The 17,698-nt window shown below is 40.8% G+C and overlaps 1 protein-coding gene across 2 annotated transcripts in view; it reads left to right on the top strand.

Annotated features, from left to right (window-relative positions):
• SRGAP1 (SLIT-ROBO Rho GTPase activating protein 1) overlaps positions 1-17,698 on the top strand; it is a 257,917-nt gene that overhangs the window by 218,096 nt on the left and 22,123 nt on the right. For both annotated transcript variants that reach the window (XM_036456361.2, XM_036456362.2), the window contains exons 16-17: positions 13,645-13,750; positions 16,345-16,569. In XM_036456361.2, the coding sequence (XP_036312254.1) occupies positions 13,645-13,750; positions 16,345-16,569 (331 nt within the window). The remainder of the gene's footprint in view (positions 1-13,644; positions 13,751-16,344; positions 16,570-17,698) is intronic.

Raw genomic sequence — 17,698 nt, forward strand, 5'->3', positions numbered from 1 at the left:
TTAATTTTTAAAAGAAGATAAACTGAGATAAATGATCATCATCACAGTGCCGGGGCGCCAGGTGGCAGTTATCTGCCGGTGGGCCCCGGCTCCCAGGCCACATTGCGCTGGGACGGTGGGCGATGCGTTAGGAAGCTAGTAGTCGTCAGCAGAGTGACGTCTGCTGTTTTCCTCAATGGGGGCTTCGGACACTGCAGGAGGGAAGGTGAACATAATGTCAGGAATCGGGTGTTAACTGCACGTGAGTTCCATACGTCTAAAAGTGCAGCGCCCCCTTAAGTCCGTTTTCCCCGGGCAAGGGTCTAGGGCCGGCGTACATCACACAGTGAGGGCTTTGGCACGTACCAAGCTTTACTCTAATGAGGAAACCTCCTCCCTCAGCTTTCCAGCTCCACACCTGAGTCAGCAAGTCCTGTTGACTTTGCCTCAAGAAATGTTTCTACTCGGCCCCTTCCCCATCCTTCCCGCCATATTCCCCCTGAAGCTGCTGTTAGGGTCTCTCACTTCTGGGTTTTGCCCTCTCTCCACATCTTTCCATGTTTCATGTTGCAGCTAGACGTAAAAAGACAAACTGGGTGACATCACTGCCCCCGCCTCCTGTTTAAAAACCCATTTTAATATTTCCCACCTAAAAAAGAAACTCCTTAGTATGGGAAGTTCTTAGAATAAAATTCTTTCTCTATCTGATCTCTCTCTCTCTCTCTCTACTTCTGGGCTTTCATCTCCTGTCGCCCTGCCCTGTCTGCTTTGTATTTCCACCATAGCAAAGGGCAGGCATACTGGGCCATTCCTTACCTCTGCGCCTCTGCCCCTACTGCTTCGCCGGCTGCCCCTGAGAGCCGTCCACATCTGCTACAAAAGCCTCGGCTGGACTGGCTCTCCTGCCAGACACCCCCAAAGCGGAATCTGTCACTTTCTCCTCTGTCAGTGTTCCCCTGTGTACCTCTATCTAACACCCCTTTCTCCCTCTACTAGAGAGAGAGCTCAGGGAAAATAGAATGTAGGCTCTGGACTCAAACAGGCTAGGACCAAATCGTAGGTCCTAATTGCTCACCTAACGCTATGTGACTTTAGACAGGTTTCTTAATCTCTCTGCACTTCAGCTCCCTAGCTATAAAATAGGGAGAATATTAGGTCACAGGTCATTGGGTTGTGAGAATCAAGTGAGTTAATGCATGTAAAGTGCCAAGAACGGTGCCTGGCAGTTTGTTCAATGAAATGCCTATAGTTAAGCTCCAGAGGATTGTGAGGTTTTGATGGATCATTCCATTTTGTAGTTTTCAACATTTGGCATAGTTCTATTCCAGGCACATAGTAAGTGTATAATGCACAGTTGTTAAATTGCACTTAAATGAAGATTCAGTTCACTCCTTGATGGGTGAGTGGGGTGCAGTGTTTGTGCATGTTTGGGGTACAAGGAAGAAACATTTACTGAACCCGGAAGTGTGTGCTGGTAAATGTTCGACACCCAGCCAGGGATGAGCGGGGTGCTCTCATTCATAGAATTTGCTGATTTCCATGGTATAAATCAGCTCACTGTGGCTGATTGCAAGCTATCAATGAGACATCACTGATCAAAATTAGGAAGAGTGCACAATAACATGCCATTAGATGGTGTTTCAACCACACAGATACAGTAGACAAAAAACCCCCCACAAAAAACAAACAAACAAACAAAAAAAATAAGTGAAGAGTCAAAATTCCACCCAAATTCTTTTGTTGGCATCCATACCTGAAGTCCTGGCTCTCGTTGGGTATGAATTCCCCAGTCCTAATTACCATCACCCCTACCCCCATGCCGTCTGGTGTCTTCTGTGGTATTCAGAAGTGTGTCCGTGTGTCCGCTCCAAGGCCCTCGCACAGTCTGAGTCATCTCCGTGGGCCTCTGACCCAGCTGGAAAGAACTGGGAAGGAGGTGTCATTCTTCTGGAATTCTTCTTTGGCCATGTCCAAAGATTGCCCTCACATCCCAGCCAGAAAGTTTAAATCTGGAAAAATAATAAGCCGTCTACGAATGCTTAGAGGTTTTTTAGGCACATACATCACATCAGCGTCTATACACATACCAGTTGGCAGAGCAATAGCTACACTGTCGGTTACTATTATACAATTATTTCATGCTTCCATTGGACGAGAAGAAATACTATTTCATTGTGGTTATTAAAAGTTGATGCCGTTGAGTCAAAATTATCTACATTCAAATCCTAGCTTTACCACTTGACAGCTTTGTAACATTGGACAGAGGTTAAGACTTAATCTCATTAAATATCTGTTTCTTTATTTCTTAGAGTCTTATGGAGAATAAATGGAGCAATTCGTAGAAAGTTATAGAGTGTTTAGCATCCTGTCTGGTACATAGGAAGCCTCAATAAGTATTGCTAGCTATCATCATTACAGCTGTTACAACAACTACTACTATAAATTTGGGTCACATATGCCAATACTTGGGTTAGCCACTTACCAGTTTGTCTGTTCTCTTAAAAGGTTGTTGGTGGTGGTGGTGGTTGTTTTTAACATAATTACTAAATGCATTTGAAAATGATGTTAGTATAACAGAAGTTGTGTTGGTTCCAGCATGATTTTGCCCAGCACATTAAATGTTTTGTAACAAAGACAAGTTTTCTACAATGTAAGAGTTAAGCTTAGCAAACTATGAAGACTAAGGGGAAAAAATGAGGGATCTCGAATATCTTTCTTTCCTGCAAGCGGTGCCTTATATGAAATGCTGCAAGTGCAAACAAATACACTGCAAAAACATTTACCCCTGTGATCATTAAAACAATGGAGGGAATTAATGAAAATCAATGGATTAGTAATCCTTGGATTAAATTTCATGAAAATAATCTCCATGGAAAACCAAAACCGGCCGGGACCGGTTTGGCTCAATGGATAGAGCGTCGGCTTGGGGACTGAAAGGTCCCGGGTTCGATTCCTGTCAAGGGCATGTACCTTGGTTGCGGGCATATCCCCAGTAGGGGGTGTGCAAGAGGCAGCTGATCGATGACTCTCTCTCATCGATGTTTCTGACTCTCTATCTCTCTTCCTTCCTCTCTGTACAAAATCAATAAAAATATATTAAAAAAAGAAAAAAAAAGAAAACCAAAACCGTCCAGGACCTTCATCTCAAAAAAGCAGAAGCCCTGGAGTTCAAGTCGATAAGGATGCGACACGCACCAGTACAGACTTCACTGTGCTAGCAGTTTAAATAGTATTGTTAATGTTTTGGATAGTGCTCTAGTTACAAACTTTTGCAGCTATTAACAATCTTTTACCTAAGTTCTGTTATTTTTAGTGTACAGTTTTGCAGAATATGATATTTTCAAGAATATGGGAGGGCACTACATAGTTTAACCCCTTTTCTTCCTACATGTAGTCTCTTGAAAAGAAGGGATTTCTGACTATTATTGATTTATCTCTAGGTAAGCATTTTTTTCCCTTGCCATTATGACCATGATGCATCTGTAGTTTTCTTAGATTTTTAGTGGAATCTTTGAGAATGGTATAACATGTCCATCATCATATCCTCTCATCGGTGTTACATACTTTTGACAATTTGAACCATTGATTCAGTGCCTACAATGTGCAGGCACTTTATTTTTGCATCCACAAGGCTGAAAATCTAGTGGGGGAGATTGGTATGTGATAGAGGCACAAAGATTTAGGAATTGGCAGGGGAGAGAGGGCTCTCATGGAGATCAGAGGTTGTTCATGTCATGTTCTCCTGGCATTACTATAATTGGGTTTGACTTCCCCTAATAAGGCAATTGCATGTGACAGTTACTTTGTATAGAAAAATCTTCCTTTTCATCTTTCTAAGAGTTGCATAAACCTCTAGAATACTTCCTACTTTTTATTTACCTATTTTGGGATTGTTTGGGGAAAGGCTTTTTTATGGTGAGTTATCATTATGCCACGTTTTTGCCCCTCAATACCACATTCTTTGGAAGCATATAGTATGTGTAGTAAGAGAACTGGTCTTTGCATTTTTATTTTTTTTTACAATGAACACTATTCTTTCTTCAATTCACTGCAAAAAAAAAAAAAAAAAAAAAAAAAAATTATTGCTTACCTGAAGACCTGGTGAACTCAAATGCAATGTAAATTTGAAGTGACTAACTGTAGTATCTCAGTTTCTCACCCAAAAGTTGATTTATTTTTTTTTTAAACCATCTACTTTGTGAATGGTTTTGGGAATGCTCCCAATGGTGCCCACACAGCCTGGGCCGCTTCTAGAGTGTGAGTTGTGGCTCTGCGATGCTCCAGGGCCAGAGTCCAAGTGCCTGGCTTTCCAAGAGCTCCCGGGGCCATTTGTGGCCTCTGCTGGCTGCCTCGGGCTGCGAGCCCAGAGGGAATGCTTGCCTTCCACTTTACATTGTGTGTTAGTGCTTAGGGGGCTGCTCTGGACACAGGGAAGCATTTTTAGGGAGTAACTGTTTAACTTTCACAAAGCCAAATGTCGTCATAGTCGACTGCTTGAAAAACACACAAAAGCACAAAGAGGAAAGGACTGCCATGCCCAACGCCACCTCCCAACGAGAATCATCCGTGTGGAGGCTCCTCATTGCATTTCCTTCAGCTCTCTTTCTGTTCCTGGGCACACGCAACTTTCTTCAAAGCCAAAGTAGAACTATACTGTCCATTGTGCTCAGAATCTATCTTCTCTTTGACTTTTTTATTATACAGAATTTCAAGCACCTACAAAAGGGTACAGAACAACCTAATGAGCCCCAGGATAAGTGGTCACCTAGATTTAACCACCTTCATGTAGGTAAAACAATCCCACCTACAACCCTTTCATCGTTCCACTGACATCATATCACTTCACCTGTATGTATCTCTAGTCAGGAAGATTCTTTTCTCATCTTTATATGTACAACTTAGCCACAATGCCATTATTATACCTAAAAAGTAACAATGAGTCATTGAAATTATCACATAGCCAGTCAGTATTTAAAAAACACACACAACTGTTTATTGTGCTATTAATATGTGGTCACTGTAGGTATATTAGAAAATAAACTAGAAAAACAAATTACCTGAATTCCTCTACACAAAGATAACTACATTTGCCTTTTTAATGGCTTTCCAGATTTTTTTCTGTATATACACCTATATTTTTAAAACCAGCTTCTCAAGATATAGCTCTCATATATAGTTCATCCATTAAAGTGTATAATACAATAGTTTTTAGCATATTCACAGATGATGCACCCATCACTACAATCAATTTTAGAACATTTTCATGACTCCAAAAAGAAATCCCAATTGGAAAACACTTCCCATTTACTTTTAACCACCACTACCCTCAGAAGTAGACAGCTACTTACTATCTATAAATTCACCTATTTCGGCCATTTCCTAGAAATGGAGTTATACAATATGTGGTCTTTAGTGACTGGCTTCATTCACTTAGCATAATGTCTTAAGGTTCCTTCATGATGTAGCATGTATCAATACTCTATTGTCACATTATATGGGCATGTCACAACCACATACTTTTAATAAAAGTTGTGTCATATCAAGTGGCTGCTAATAGATGTGAGATTTCTTTTTGAAGATTCTAAAATTGATTAATGTAATGATTAATCAATTGTGAATATACTAAAAACCATTAAATTGTATACTTTAAATGTATGAACTATATGATATGTAAATTATATCTCAAGAAATCTATCATTAAAATTTTTATCATACTGCCTAGGTGGCATGGCTTAGTGGTTGAGTGTCAACCTATGAACCAGGAGGTCACAGTTCGATTCCTGGTCAGGGTACATGCCTGGATAACAGGCTCAATCCCCAGTAGGGGGCAGGAGGCGGCCGATCAATGATTCTTTCATCATAGGTGTTTCTATTCCTTCTCCCTTCCTCCCTCTCTAAAACCAATGAAAACATAGTTTTTAAAAATTTATCATACTATTTTTCCTCTTTGTAAACCACCTATTAAATTTAATGATATCATTAACATTCTCATATCTGTAAATACGTTTTAAAATATAAATTGAAGTGGCCATGGAGTGGTTTTTATTTAATTTAACAAATCCTTTAGTTTTAGAAATTTAGATTGTTTCCACTGATTTCGCAATTACACAAAATACTATGATGAGCCTTTTAGTGCACAAATCAGTTTGCTCATTTCTAATTGTTTCATGAAAACTTTTGAATTCTTTTCCTGGTCCTCTAGTATATGTTTTTGTTACTTTAAATTTGTTTGATGCCTTATAACAGTTTTCTTTTACCCCCCAAAATATTTTCTAGGCTTAGTATCTGAACTGAATAAGTAAAGCTTCCTAGGCTAAGACTCAGTTTCTTCATACGAACCTTAATATGATAATTCAGCAGAAGGAAAAACATTATGTATATATTTCTACAGTGTTGCTATTTAACTAAGAAAGAACACCGTGGCTTAATTCACAGAAGTCGATCTCCGAATAGTTAATTAGAGAGAAGTCACTAGCATTTCCTTTCCTACCTAGAAGAGCCACTGGTAACTCACCTCTAGGATAAGATACATACAGATGTACTAGACCAATGGTCGGCAAACTGCGGCTCGCAAGCCACTGACCTAGACTCTCAATTCCAATAATTACAGGCTGTTGTTGTTCCTTGTGATTAAGCCCCTATCCCAGTGGCCGGCAAACTCAGTCAACAGAGCAGCAAACCGCAGCTCAAGAGCTGCAGTTTGCCAACCACTGTACTAGACTCTCTGGTTTTTTCCCCTTTTCCTGTTATTCACACACATCACTGTTATACTCACACAATTGATGAATTCCTAGGCATTATTAGAACCTAACAATACACATAACTGCCCTGGGACTGTTCAGTTCACCTTGAATATTGCTTCATGGACTGTGGAGCTCAGAAATCTTTGCGTGCTGGCTCTTCAATAAACCATTCCACATGTGGCCATCGGTTTCCTTTTTTGTCTTTATACTTAAAGATTAATTTGCATCTTGTGATTTATTCTTTGTTTTCTGGCAAACCAATACTTTTGCAAATAGTGCCACAGAAGACCTGGTGTTTCAAATAACACTAGTTTGAACTTTTTTGCCATTTTCTGAAGTAATCTGTGCTTTATGGGGAATGTTTCACACAAATGTACATGGAGCTGTCAAACCCCTGGGCTGGGAAGTTGGGATTTCAATGTAGAGCCTTGCCATGCTATTGTATAAAAAAAAGAATATAAATTAGCCTGTGGAGCTGGGAGCATGTGACCAAGATTGGAAGAATGCCACTTTTACCTAATTACATAAGATCTGAATTGTGGAGACAAAGCCCAGCATAAAAGAAATCCAAGTGAAATACTGGTTTTCCTCACTGACACCTTTTCTAGGGGGAAGATCCATCGCTTCACGCAGCTTAAAATTATGAAAGACTGAATTGCCACACGCGCAGCCAGCGAGGAATGCACTCTGATTAAGAGTGTCCATAGCAGCCATAAATTTTGACCCGGTAACTGGACTCAGGAGAGTAAATGAGTCATTTGTGCGGAGCAGGACTGCTGTGGGATGCATGCTGCAAGCCTGCTCAGCAAGCAGTCAGGTGACGTTTGAGTCCCGCTCACAGCCAGCGCTGTCCGAGGCCTCTGGGACAGACAGATGTGCTGCTACTTGAGGAATGCCAGCAATTCTGCTGTGCCTTGATTTATGTATACTGTAGCTGCAGAGAATGTATGCCTGACTCTGTTTCATTTAGTCTTTTTGGTGTCACTTTTTTTTTTTTTTCCATTCCTGTGGCTTTTCTCTCCTGAAATCTTTCATTTGCATCTCACAGCACCCCCTCCCGATCTGTGTGTGTGTGTGTGTGTGTGTGTGTGTGAGAGAGAGAGAGAGAGAGAGAGAGAGAGAGAGAGAGAGAGAGAGAGAGAGAGAGAGAGGCACAAAATATACATAGCAAAAATTTACTGCTTTAACCATTTTTAAGTGTACAGTTTAGGGGCATTAAACCATTCATCTCCAGAACTTTTTCATTTTCCCAGATTTGAAACGTACCCAGTAAGCAATAACTTCCCATTCCTCCTTTCCCCTAATCTCTGCCAGGCACCATTTTGCTTTCTGTCTCTATGAATTGTAACTATTCTAGATGCCTCATAGAAGTCAAATCATACAATATTTCTCTTTATTTCTGGATTATTACACTTAGCATAATGTCTTCAAGGTTAAGGTTTATCCAATTTATAGTGTATATCAGAATTCCATTTCTTTTTTAAGGCTGAATATTTTATTGAGTGCCTATACCATTTGTCCATGAATGAACATATAGGTTATTTCCAGCTCTTGGGTATTATGAATAACTAGGGGGTCTTTGCACAAATTCTTGCACCTTGAAAGGAACTTTGGGTCTCGAGGCTGCAGTGGGCACAGGGGCAGGTCTCAGCCCATCCTCCGCGCCCCACCTGGCCCCACTTGTACCTGCCGATGGCTTGGAGCAATTAGGACCGGAGCCATCAATGGGTGCGAGCAGCGACTGCTGCCCTGATCACCACTCAGGAGTAGGCAGAGGTGGAGAAGCTCTCAGGGACAATCAGGGCCAACAGCACAAGCTCACACCTGCTGACAGCACCGAGCAATCTGCCTGGTGCTGGGCATCAGCAATGGGTTCGAGCAGCAGTGGGTGCAAGTGGGCCATTGCCGGCAGTGGTATGAAAGGCGGCTGCTGGCCCCGATCACCCCTCAGGAGCAGGAGAAGGTGGAGAAGCCCTGTGGGGCAATTGGGGCCAGTAGCCACCCCTCACACCCACTGACAGTGCCAAGAGATTGGCGCCAGCGCCAGCAGTAGGTGCAAGTGGAGCCCGCACCAGCAGCAGGTGTGAGTGCTGGGCGGGACCATGGCATGCAGGAGCAAAGAATTTTCAGTACCCACCAGAGGCTTGCCCTGATGATAGCAATCGGCGCCTGTCCTTGGCCTGACACCACCCCCCTCACCTGCTCCACCATTCTGCTGCAGCTGTCACCCACCATGTTCCGCATGCGCCCCCTGATGGTCAGCGCATGTCATAGTGACAGGTTGTTCGATTGTTCCACTGTTTGGATTTTATATAGATAGACTAGATCAGGCGTCCTCAAACTTTTTAAAGTGGGGGCCAGATCACGGTCCCTCAGAGAGCTGGAGGGCTGGACTATATGAACTACTAATTCCTACTGTAACACCTCGGCTGCGCTCACTGCCCAAAAAACCTGGCGGGCCGGATCAGACTCCTCTGCGGGCCGCATGTGGCCCGCGGGCCGTAGTTTGAAGACGCCTGGACTAGATGCCCAGTGCATGAATTCATGCACCAGTGGGGTCCCTCGGCCTGGCCTACAGGATCAGGCCAAAACCGACTCTTCGATGTCCCCCAAGGGGACCTAGATTTCAAGAGGGTGCAGGCCAGGCCAAGGGACCCCACTGATGCATGATCAGAGCCAGGGAGGGATATGGGAGGTTGGCCAGATGGGGAGGGGCTGCGGGAGGGCTCCAGGGCATGTCCTGCCCATCTCACTAAGTCCCAATCAGCCAGATCCCAGCAGCAAGCTAACTTATCGGTTGGAGCATCTGCCCCTGGTGGTCATTGCACATCATAGCAATTGGTCAACCAGTTGACTGTCTGCCCCTAGTGGTCAGTGCAGGTCAGAGTGAGCAGTTGAGTGGCCTTAGCATATCATTAGCATATTATGCTTTGATTGATTGAATGGATAACCGGACACATAGCATATTAGACTCTTATTATATAGGATGCTGCTATGGAATTGGTATGTAAATATCTTTTGCCATATTCTTTTTTCTTAATATTTTTTTATTGATTTCAGAGAGGAAGGGAGAGGGAGAGAGAGATAGAAACATCAGTGATGCGAGAGAATCATTGATTGGCTGCCTCCTGCATACCCCCCACTGGGTATAGAGCCCACAACCCAGGCATGTGCCCTTGACCAGAATTGAACCTGGGGCCCTTCAGTCTGCAGGCCAATGCTCTATGCACTGAGACAAAACACTAGGGCACCCTAATTCTTTTAAAATAAAATTTGTAACTGTCTTTATGGATAGGAAAACTAAGTTTAGAACTGAGTTATTGAAACCAAAGAATCTTGAATTAACATTAAGCTCCTTGGTAGTAATACCTGTATCTTCTTCTAGCCTGACAATTACTTGCACCTTATGGGATTTGACAAAGATTAAAGATTAATAATATATTAAGAGTGGTTCCTTTTGTATTCTTTCTTTTCTTTACCTCAAAAACCTCAAATTCAGCTTTCAGCTGCTAAAACCATCTCTCTCACTGATAGCTGACTATAACCATACACTTGGAGAAACAGTAGACTTAACTCTTTAAAAAAATATAGATAGATAGATAGATAGATAGATATAGATAGATATATATATAGATTTCAGAGAAGGAGGAAGAAAGAGATAGAAACATCAATGATGAGAGAGAATCATTGATTGGCTGCCTCCAGCACATGCCCCACTAGGGATTGAGCCCACAACTCGGGCATGTTTCCTGACCGGGAATGGAACCATGACCTCCTGGTTCATAGATCGATGCCCAATCACTGGGCTATGCTGGCCAAGCTAGACTTAACTCTTGAAACACCCCCAGGTCTTCAATAAACAACAGCAGAAGTGTTTTATTGTTGTTATTTTGTTTTTATTGTGACCCATTTTTGGCTCTCTGTATGGCTGAAAGTAAGCAGAAGTTATTGCCAATCAGGGGACCATTAATGGGACAATTAATCTTTATTACTTATTATTTACATAAATATGTTACACTTTGTGAGTGTTTGGGTTTGAATCATGAATGTAAAATCATTTCTGCACACACAATCTTTAATGACCAAGGAAATAAATGCTAGTAAATCTCAATGTTTACTTTTAAGAATGGGTCATCGTATTTATATATAATTTCACCTTTGAGTGATTTTGCTTGTTTGTTGAGATAGACTTTCTAGATACAGGAGTGCTAATTGTCTTTGTATCTTTAACTGAGAGGAGCAACAGCAGTAATAATCAGTTATTTCAAGTAATAACCTTTTAACCATTTAATTTTGGATATGAAACAATAATATAGCTATATCTAAGTATGTAGCATTTATAGATGCAAAATTATCCCTTATTAAACTCTCAGTGAGTTGCAAATTACTTCATCTGTAGGTATTTCATCTCCTCACTGTACAATATGGGTTTACCAAGTGGCCCGTGAAGTTGTCATGGAAGACAGACAGATCACTCCAGGATGTGTTATGATCCTACTGGGATGCTGGAATTGTTGCTAACTTAATTATTGAGTTCTTGTGGCCTCAGTAAATTTATGTACCAGTTTAATAACTTTTTAAAAGCCTCTTATTCTCTCTTTTCTGGAAGAAAATCAAGAACATTGTCTGGGAAGTATATTAAACAAAGTACTTAAATTTAATAGATGTGCCCCTAACCTAATCTGTTTATAATGTTATTTTTTTTAATATATTTTATTGATTTTGTACAGAGAGGAAGGGAGAGAAATAGCAAGCTAGAAACATCTATGAGAGAGAGTCATCGATCAGCTGCCTCCTGCACACCCCCTACTGGGGATGTGCCCGCAACCAAGGTACATGCCCTTGACCGGAATCGAACCCAGGGCCCCTCAGTCCCCAAGCCGACGCTCTATCCACTGAGCCAAACCGGTTTCGGCTATAATGTTATTTTTTTCCCCTTCATTTTGAAATACTTTGCAAATGAAAAGGTAGGATATACGTGCATTTATTTCCATATTACTGAAATCACACTATTATTAACTATAGATTTATGTTGAAAATGTTCAAGTGTTATAGGAATGTTAATTGGATGAGTATGTTTTACTTACCATCTGGTTCAAGTTTCTGAAATTCCATTTTCTAAAAGAAGACAGCAACAATTCCAGCTATGGCATACTCAAAATGGGAATGAAAGTAATTTGTCCCAAGGATACAGATAAATTATTGTTTTTGCAAACACCTCCGTGGCTAAATTAGAATATTCCTAATACATTTCTCACCTTTTCAGCCATACAGAGAGGAAAATAGAATGCCTGGGTAAACTACTGGTTTGATAAGTGGAAAGTAGCTGGGTCAGCATCTGAGGTTCCAGGGACCTGAGCTTGGCATGAGTGATTAGGCAGTGCTTCTCAGCCCTGGCTGCAGGAAGACTCTTGGGCATCAGCATTTTTAAACATCTCCCAGGTGATTCCATGTTAAGGTTGAGAACCACTGCTTTAGAAGGATTGGAGTAGGAAATTGCATTAGGAGAGTATTAAATGGTCCAAGTTTGTAATAATAATGTTTTCAACTAAGACTTTTCAGTGAGATAATCAGAGGGTAGAAACAACAAGGTTTATGTCCCACACAAGTGAGAAAATGAATGAAGCAAAGATACCATCTTCATAAGAGTCGTGGTCCTAACCTTGAGACTGGGTGAGGTTGCCATTGAAGAGAACCAAGTAGAGATCCTTGAGGGGAAAAGGTTAAAAACCTGGCAAGTGGGGGGAGAATCAATTTGATATCCTATTAGAAGCTAAAGCCTGAGGTTTTCAAGTGGACTACATCTCAAGATCAATTAAGAATAAGTGCAGTAATATGAAATTATAGTAAGCTCTTAAAAATATTTTTGAAATAGCATTGAAATATTTTTCTCAAATGTATGCTTATTGGGTATTTTCAAAGCATCTTTATAAAGATACTTTGAAATCCAAGAAAGACAACCAGACATATGAAGATAAATTAGGTTCTATCCCAGCTCCATGCCTCCAGCCAGCTGACCCTGGGTAAGCCACGTACCCAGTTCTCATTTTACTAATCCAGTAATCGGGGATGACAATACATGCCACACCCACTCCACAGTATTGTTTTCCACATTAAATCAGATAACAAATGTGAAAATGTGGTTTAAAATGTGAATCATTAGGCAGATAATTGATTATTAATAATAACCATTTTGCTGCTGATCGTAAGCACTTTAGTATTGAGAAGCTTTGGACAATTTGTATTCCTGGAAAGAGATAAAATGATACTAGGAAATCCCAGGTACCCATCTCCTCAGATATCTCACTGTCGTCCAGGGAAGGCAGGGTAAGGAAATGAATAGTTATGTCAATTCTATGAAAGCAGGAATCCTATCACTAGTGTACTCCTCATGTCTAACTCGGTGCTTGAAACCTAGCAGGCTCTCCTAAAATATTTTGTTTAAAAAATGTATGAAATAATATAAATCAAGGTAAAAGTCATATAAATAAAATAGTGTGGTGGTTTGGGGAGACGGTATTGCCTGAATCATAGTAATTTACAGACAAATATATGAGGGATCATGAATAATGGGGGAAAGGAGACTGTCCCCCAAAGCTACTTTATTTAACATGGAGCAAAAAAGGTACTGAAACCATATCAGATGCAAAATCTAGAAATAGCAAGGGAAAAATGATTTCTTAAATCTAGAAGACTCCAGGTTGCTCAAGGCCAAGACCATGAAAATCAGGGGAAGCAGTTATGGGTCGGAGTAGAAGCCTTCAGAAATGGGGTTACACTCAGGATGGTTGCTTATGCACTGTATTGATTATGACTACATCTCCCCCAAGGACAAGGGACTGCCTCTGTCTGGATGTGAAGTGTGTTCTGCTCTCCGTGCGGCGGGTGAAAGGATCCTGACCGTGTCCTCTTCTCTCTGCAGGAGTAGATAATCTCTATGAGAGGGCGCTTCACATCCGCAAACTCCTCCTGACCTTGCCCCGGTCGGTCCTCATAGTGATGAGGTACCTCTTTGCCTTCCTCAATCAGTAAGTACCGTAGTGCCCTGCCAAGATGCCCATCTGAATTCTCTTGGCACAGCTCTGAATGCTGCCTTTGTTTCTGGGTTCTGTAAAACGTACATTGGGTTTCATTTATCAGCAGTCAAACGTGATTGAGGATGGACTGAAGGTACATTTTTTTTTCCTCAGCAGATCAAGGCCGATGTATGACAGATGAAAGATGCAGAAACTATGGTCATAAATGCAAAAATATACAAATAGCACTAAAAAGAGCACTTTTCAGTGATATCATGAATGTTTTTGTCAAAATGGTATAAACCACCTGCTCATTGCAAAAAAATTTTGTAATGTTTTAATGTGGTGGTGGAGGAAGAAGGGGAATTATAGATGAGTCTTACACACAGATCCAAAAAGGAATTTCTTCAAATTCAATACAATGAGACCTTGTCATGCAAAAGATATTTCTAAAACCTCTTTTTAAACATGTAGAAGATAGAAGTCTTAAAAATCACTGCATTGTTTTCAAAGAAACTTTTACTTTTAATTTAAGCAACTTGATTTTTAGTGTGTTGCTTCCTGCTACCTGAGCTCCATTATGAGAACATCTTCCCCAAGTCATATGGAGGAATCCTCTTGCTATTCAGTGTTTCAGATGAGCGATTAGAAACAAAGAAATCCAGGAGGAGGTGACTTGGGGAATGGCCTTCTCTTTCTGGCATGGGTTCTCCCTTCTTAAAATTGGGAAATTTCCTCTTCTCTGTTTCACTGGAGGTTTTAAGTTCTCACAAGCCATGGGGATTTTTTACAACCCTGTTGACTATTCCTGAAATCATACCTATTCGGTTGAGCCTAGAAACCAAGTATTGCACAATAGGGAAATGCTGGCAGGGAACCATACAGAATGGAACTACAACAGCCACCAGTGACAATAGGATCCCACTTGTACAGGAGTCACCACTAAAAATAAGCAGTATAGGTATAGACTAGGTTTAGGTTAAATAGATGCCATACATTTTTACCTTTAAATAGCCTACTCAGTCTAATCACCATTTTGTACACCTGAAACTAATATAATATTGTGTGTAAACTGTAACTGAAAAAAAAATTTTTTTAGATATATTTTATTGATTTTTTACAGAGAGGAAGGGAGAGAGATAGTTAGAAACATCAATGAGAGAGAAACATCGATCAGCTGCCTCCTGCACACCCCCCAGTGGAAATGTGCCTGCAACCAAGGTACATGCCCTTGACCGGAATCGACAAGGAACCCTTCAGTCTGCAGGCCGACGCTCTATCCACTGAGCCAAACCGGTTAGGGCTCCACCTATACTTTTTAAAATATAAAATCAAAACGTGGAAAAATAACATTTTTTGCTTTTCAAGCCTGTACTGAATTAAAGACCCAGGACAATGAACTGTGGCCCTGCCCATTGAGCTTACGTGTATCTTTTGAAAATTAAACCATTCTTACTCTGACTCTCACTTCTTCCGGCATCCATTTTCAAGACGATCTGTAACATGATCGTGGCTGTTATTGTGAACTCTCTTTTTTTTTTGAGACCATGTTTGAGGAATGGCAGAAGGGAAAGACATATGTTAGCTGAGGAAATTATGCTTTTGTGTTTTCTACTGTCTAGGGCTATCTTATTTCCAAAAAAGGGTAAAGTATCATGTCATGTGGTTTCCCCATTTCTTTGTGCCTGTCACCATCTCACAAAGGTAGTTGAGTATCTTCTTTCTCCTTCCATTTGTCATCTGTTCACCTGGATTTTACATTTCCTTTCAAGACCGACACTTTATACACTGCCAGATAGCATCTCCAGGCTCTCCCTGGGACAGTCAGTACCTTGCTCCTGTGGTGGAGGCACAGCGATCGAGAGCTGGCTTCCTTGGGGTCGTATATCCATTGATGAAATTTAGAAACTAGTGCTAGACGACCGGAAGCCTCCCCCACGCTTGTAGTTTCCCAGCTTTCGGTGGAAGGAGAGAACTGAGGATTCTTTTCCCCTTGTCTTCATCCAGTGTTGGTCGTCTTACCCAAAAGCAAATTACAGGGGTGGCGTTGTCTGCTTTCTTTCAGTGGTTACAGAGAATTAGGTGCTTTGTTTTCCTCGGGGCTTTCCTCAAGATTTATAGGAGAAAACTGAAATCTGAGATGTTTTTGAGTAGTGGGAGGGCAATTTTAAAAAAAATAGCCATAAAAAATACCCATAAAGCTTTATGGAGATTGCTACTGCCCTTCCCAGGCTTACGTGAGCAGCATTTACAGCCTGACCACAGTGTTTGCAAATGAAACTCACTCACTTGATTTCAGTTTCCACTGTAGAAGAGATGATCTTGACTCTCTTGTGGCTTTGAAAAATGCCTCTTCAGTAAGGGGACTTGTATTACCCTTTCAGTTTCTGTCTCGTTGAAGGGTTATAAGTCACCCTGACTTTCTTTAGCGTTTGCTAAGCCAACTTAAATTAGGATGGAATATCATTTTCATCTAATAATAAAAACCAAAAAAAAAATATTTTAGATTCCTATTTTCAGAATATGTAATATCTTACTAAACATTCATCTTCTTCCCCCCCCCCCCCCTTGTTCTTTTATAACTCCTTCCTTGCTTCCTTTCGAAGTCTTTCACAATACAGTGATGAGAACATGATGGACCCTTATAACCTGGCCATTTGCTTTGGCCCAACGTTGATGCCCGTCCCGGAAATACAGGATCAAGTGTCCTGCCAGGCTCATGTGAATGAAATTGTCAAAACCATCATCATCCACCACGAGACTATCTTCCCGGATGCTAAAGAGCTGGACGGGCCCGTTTATGAGAAATGTATGGCTGGAGACGACTACTGGTGAGTTAAAGAATGTTTAGTCCTTCCTCCCCTGGAAAAACTATGGAAGAATAGGGATCAACTTTTTAAGAAAAGGAATTGCCCATAAATTGCCAATGCTTCCAACAAACAGAAAAGAAGCGGCAGTAGGAACACTTGAGATAAATTAGAATGGCAAGACCCATGACAACACTGGCTCCTTCTTATAGAAAGTCATTCCTTTTCCCCAAGGATGGCATATTTTTAGATATATCCACCCTATCGTGGCTTTTGTAGAGAATAATGGTTTTGATATTATATAGAACTATGTTAATTTCTACTAGTACATCAAGAAAAGATAACTGTTTGAATGGATAGATCTTATTTTCATTCTGCAATAGTTTTAATTCTATATAAAGTGGTTTCTCATTTTTTAAAGGAGCTTTATTAATCAAATGTTTTTTTTTCATTCTTATTTTTTTAAATATATTTTATTGACTTTAGAGCAAGGGAGAGAGAGAAACATTGATGTGAGAGCGAAACATCAATCCGTTGCCTTCTGTACACACCCAACCAGGGACCATGCTCAGAACCTGATGATGTGCCCTGACCAGGAATCGAACCAGCAACCTTTTGGTGCACAGGATGACATCCAACCAACTGAGGCACACTGGCCAGGGCCATTCTTACTTAATATTATCCTAACTAACTGTAATAGTGGTTATTTTTAGCAAATTATTTACATTAATATATTGTTGGAATAATAATTTTTTTATTTTACTTATTTTTACTTGAGTTTATTGGGATGACATTGGTTATTAAAAATCAATAGGTTTCAAGTTTACAATTCTATCACGCATCATCTGTATATTGCATTGTGCATTTACCACCCAAAGTCAGGTCTTCTTTTATCACCATTTAATCCTCCCTATACACTCTTCTACCATCCCTTACCCCCCTATCCCTCTGGTAATATGCATGCTGTCAGGATAGCAGTTTTTTTATAAACAACTTTCAGCGAAGCAGTGAAAATGAGGGAGATATAGTCAATTGAATAATACCAATGCTAGAACACCCTAAGTGGTTTATGTTTATAATTTGATATATGAGCCCCAACTTGTAAGATATTGTATATGATCAATGGAAGTAGCTTGATTCCTTGAATTTCCCC

The sequence above is a fragment of the Pipistrellus kuhlii genome, unplaced genomic scaffold, assembly GCF_014108245.1.
Source record: "Pipistrellus kuhlii isolate mPipKuh1 unplaced genomic scaffold, mPipKuh1.p scaffold_m20_p_3, whole genome shotgun sequence".
Lineage (NCBI taxonomy): Eukaryota > Metazoa > Chordata > Mammalia > Chiroptera > Vespertilionidae > Pipistrellus > Pipistrellus kuhlii.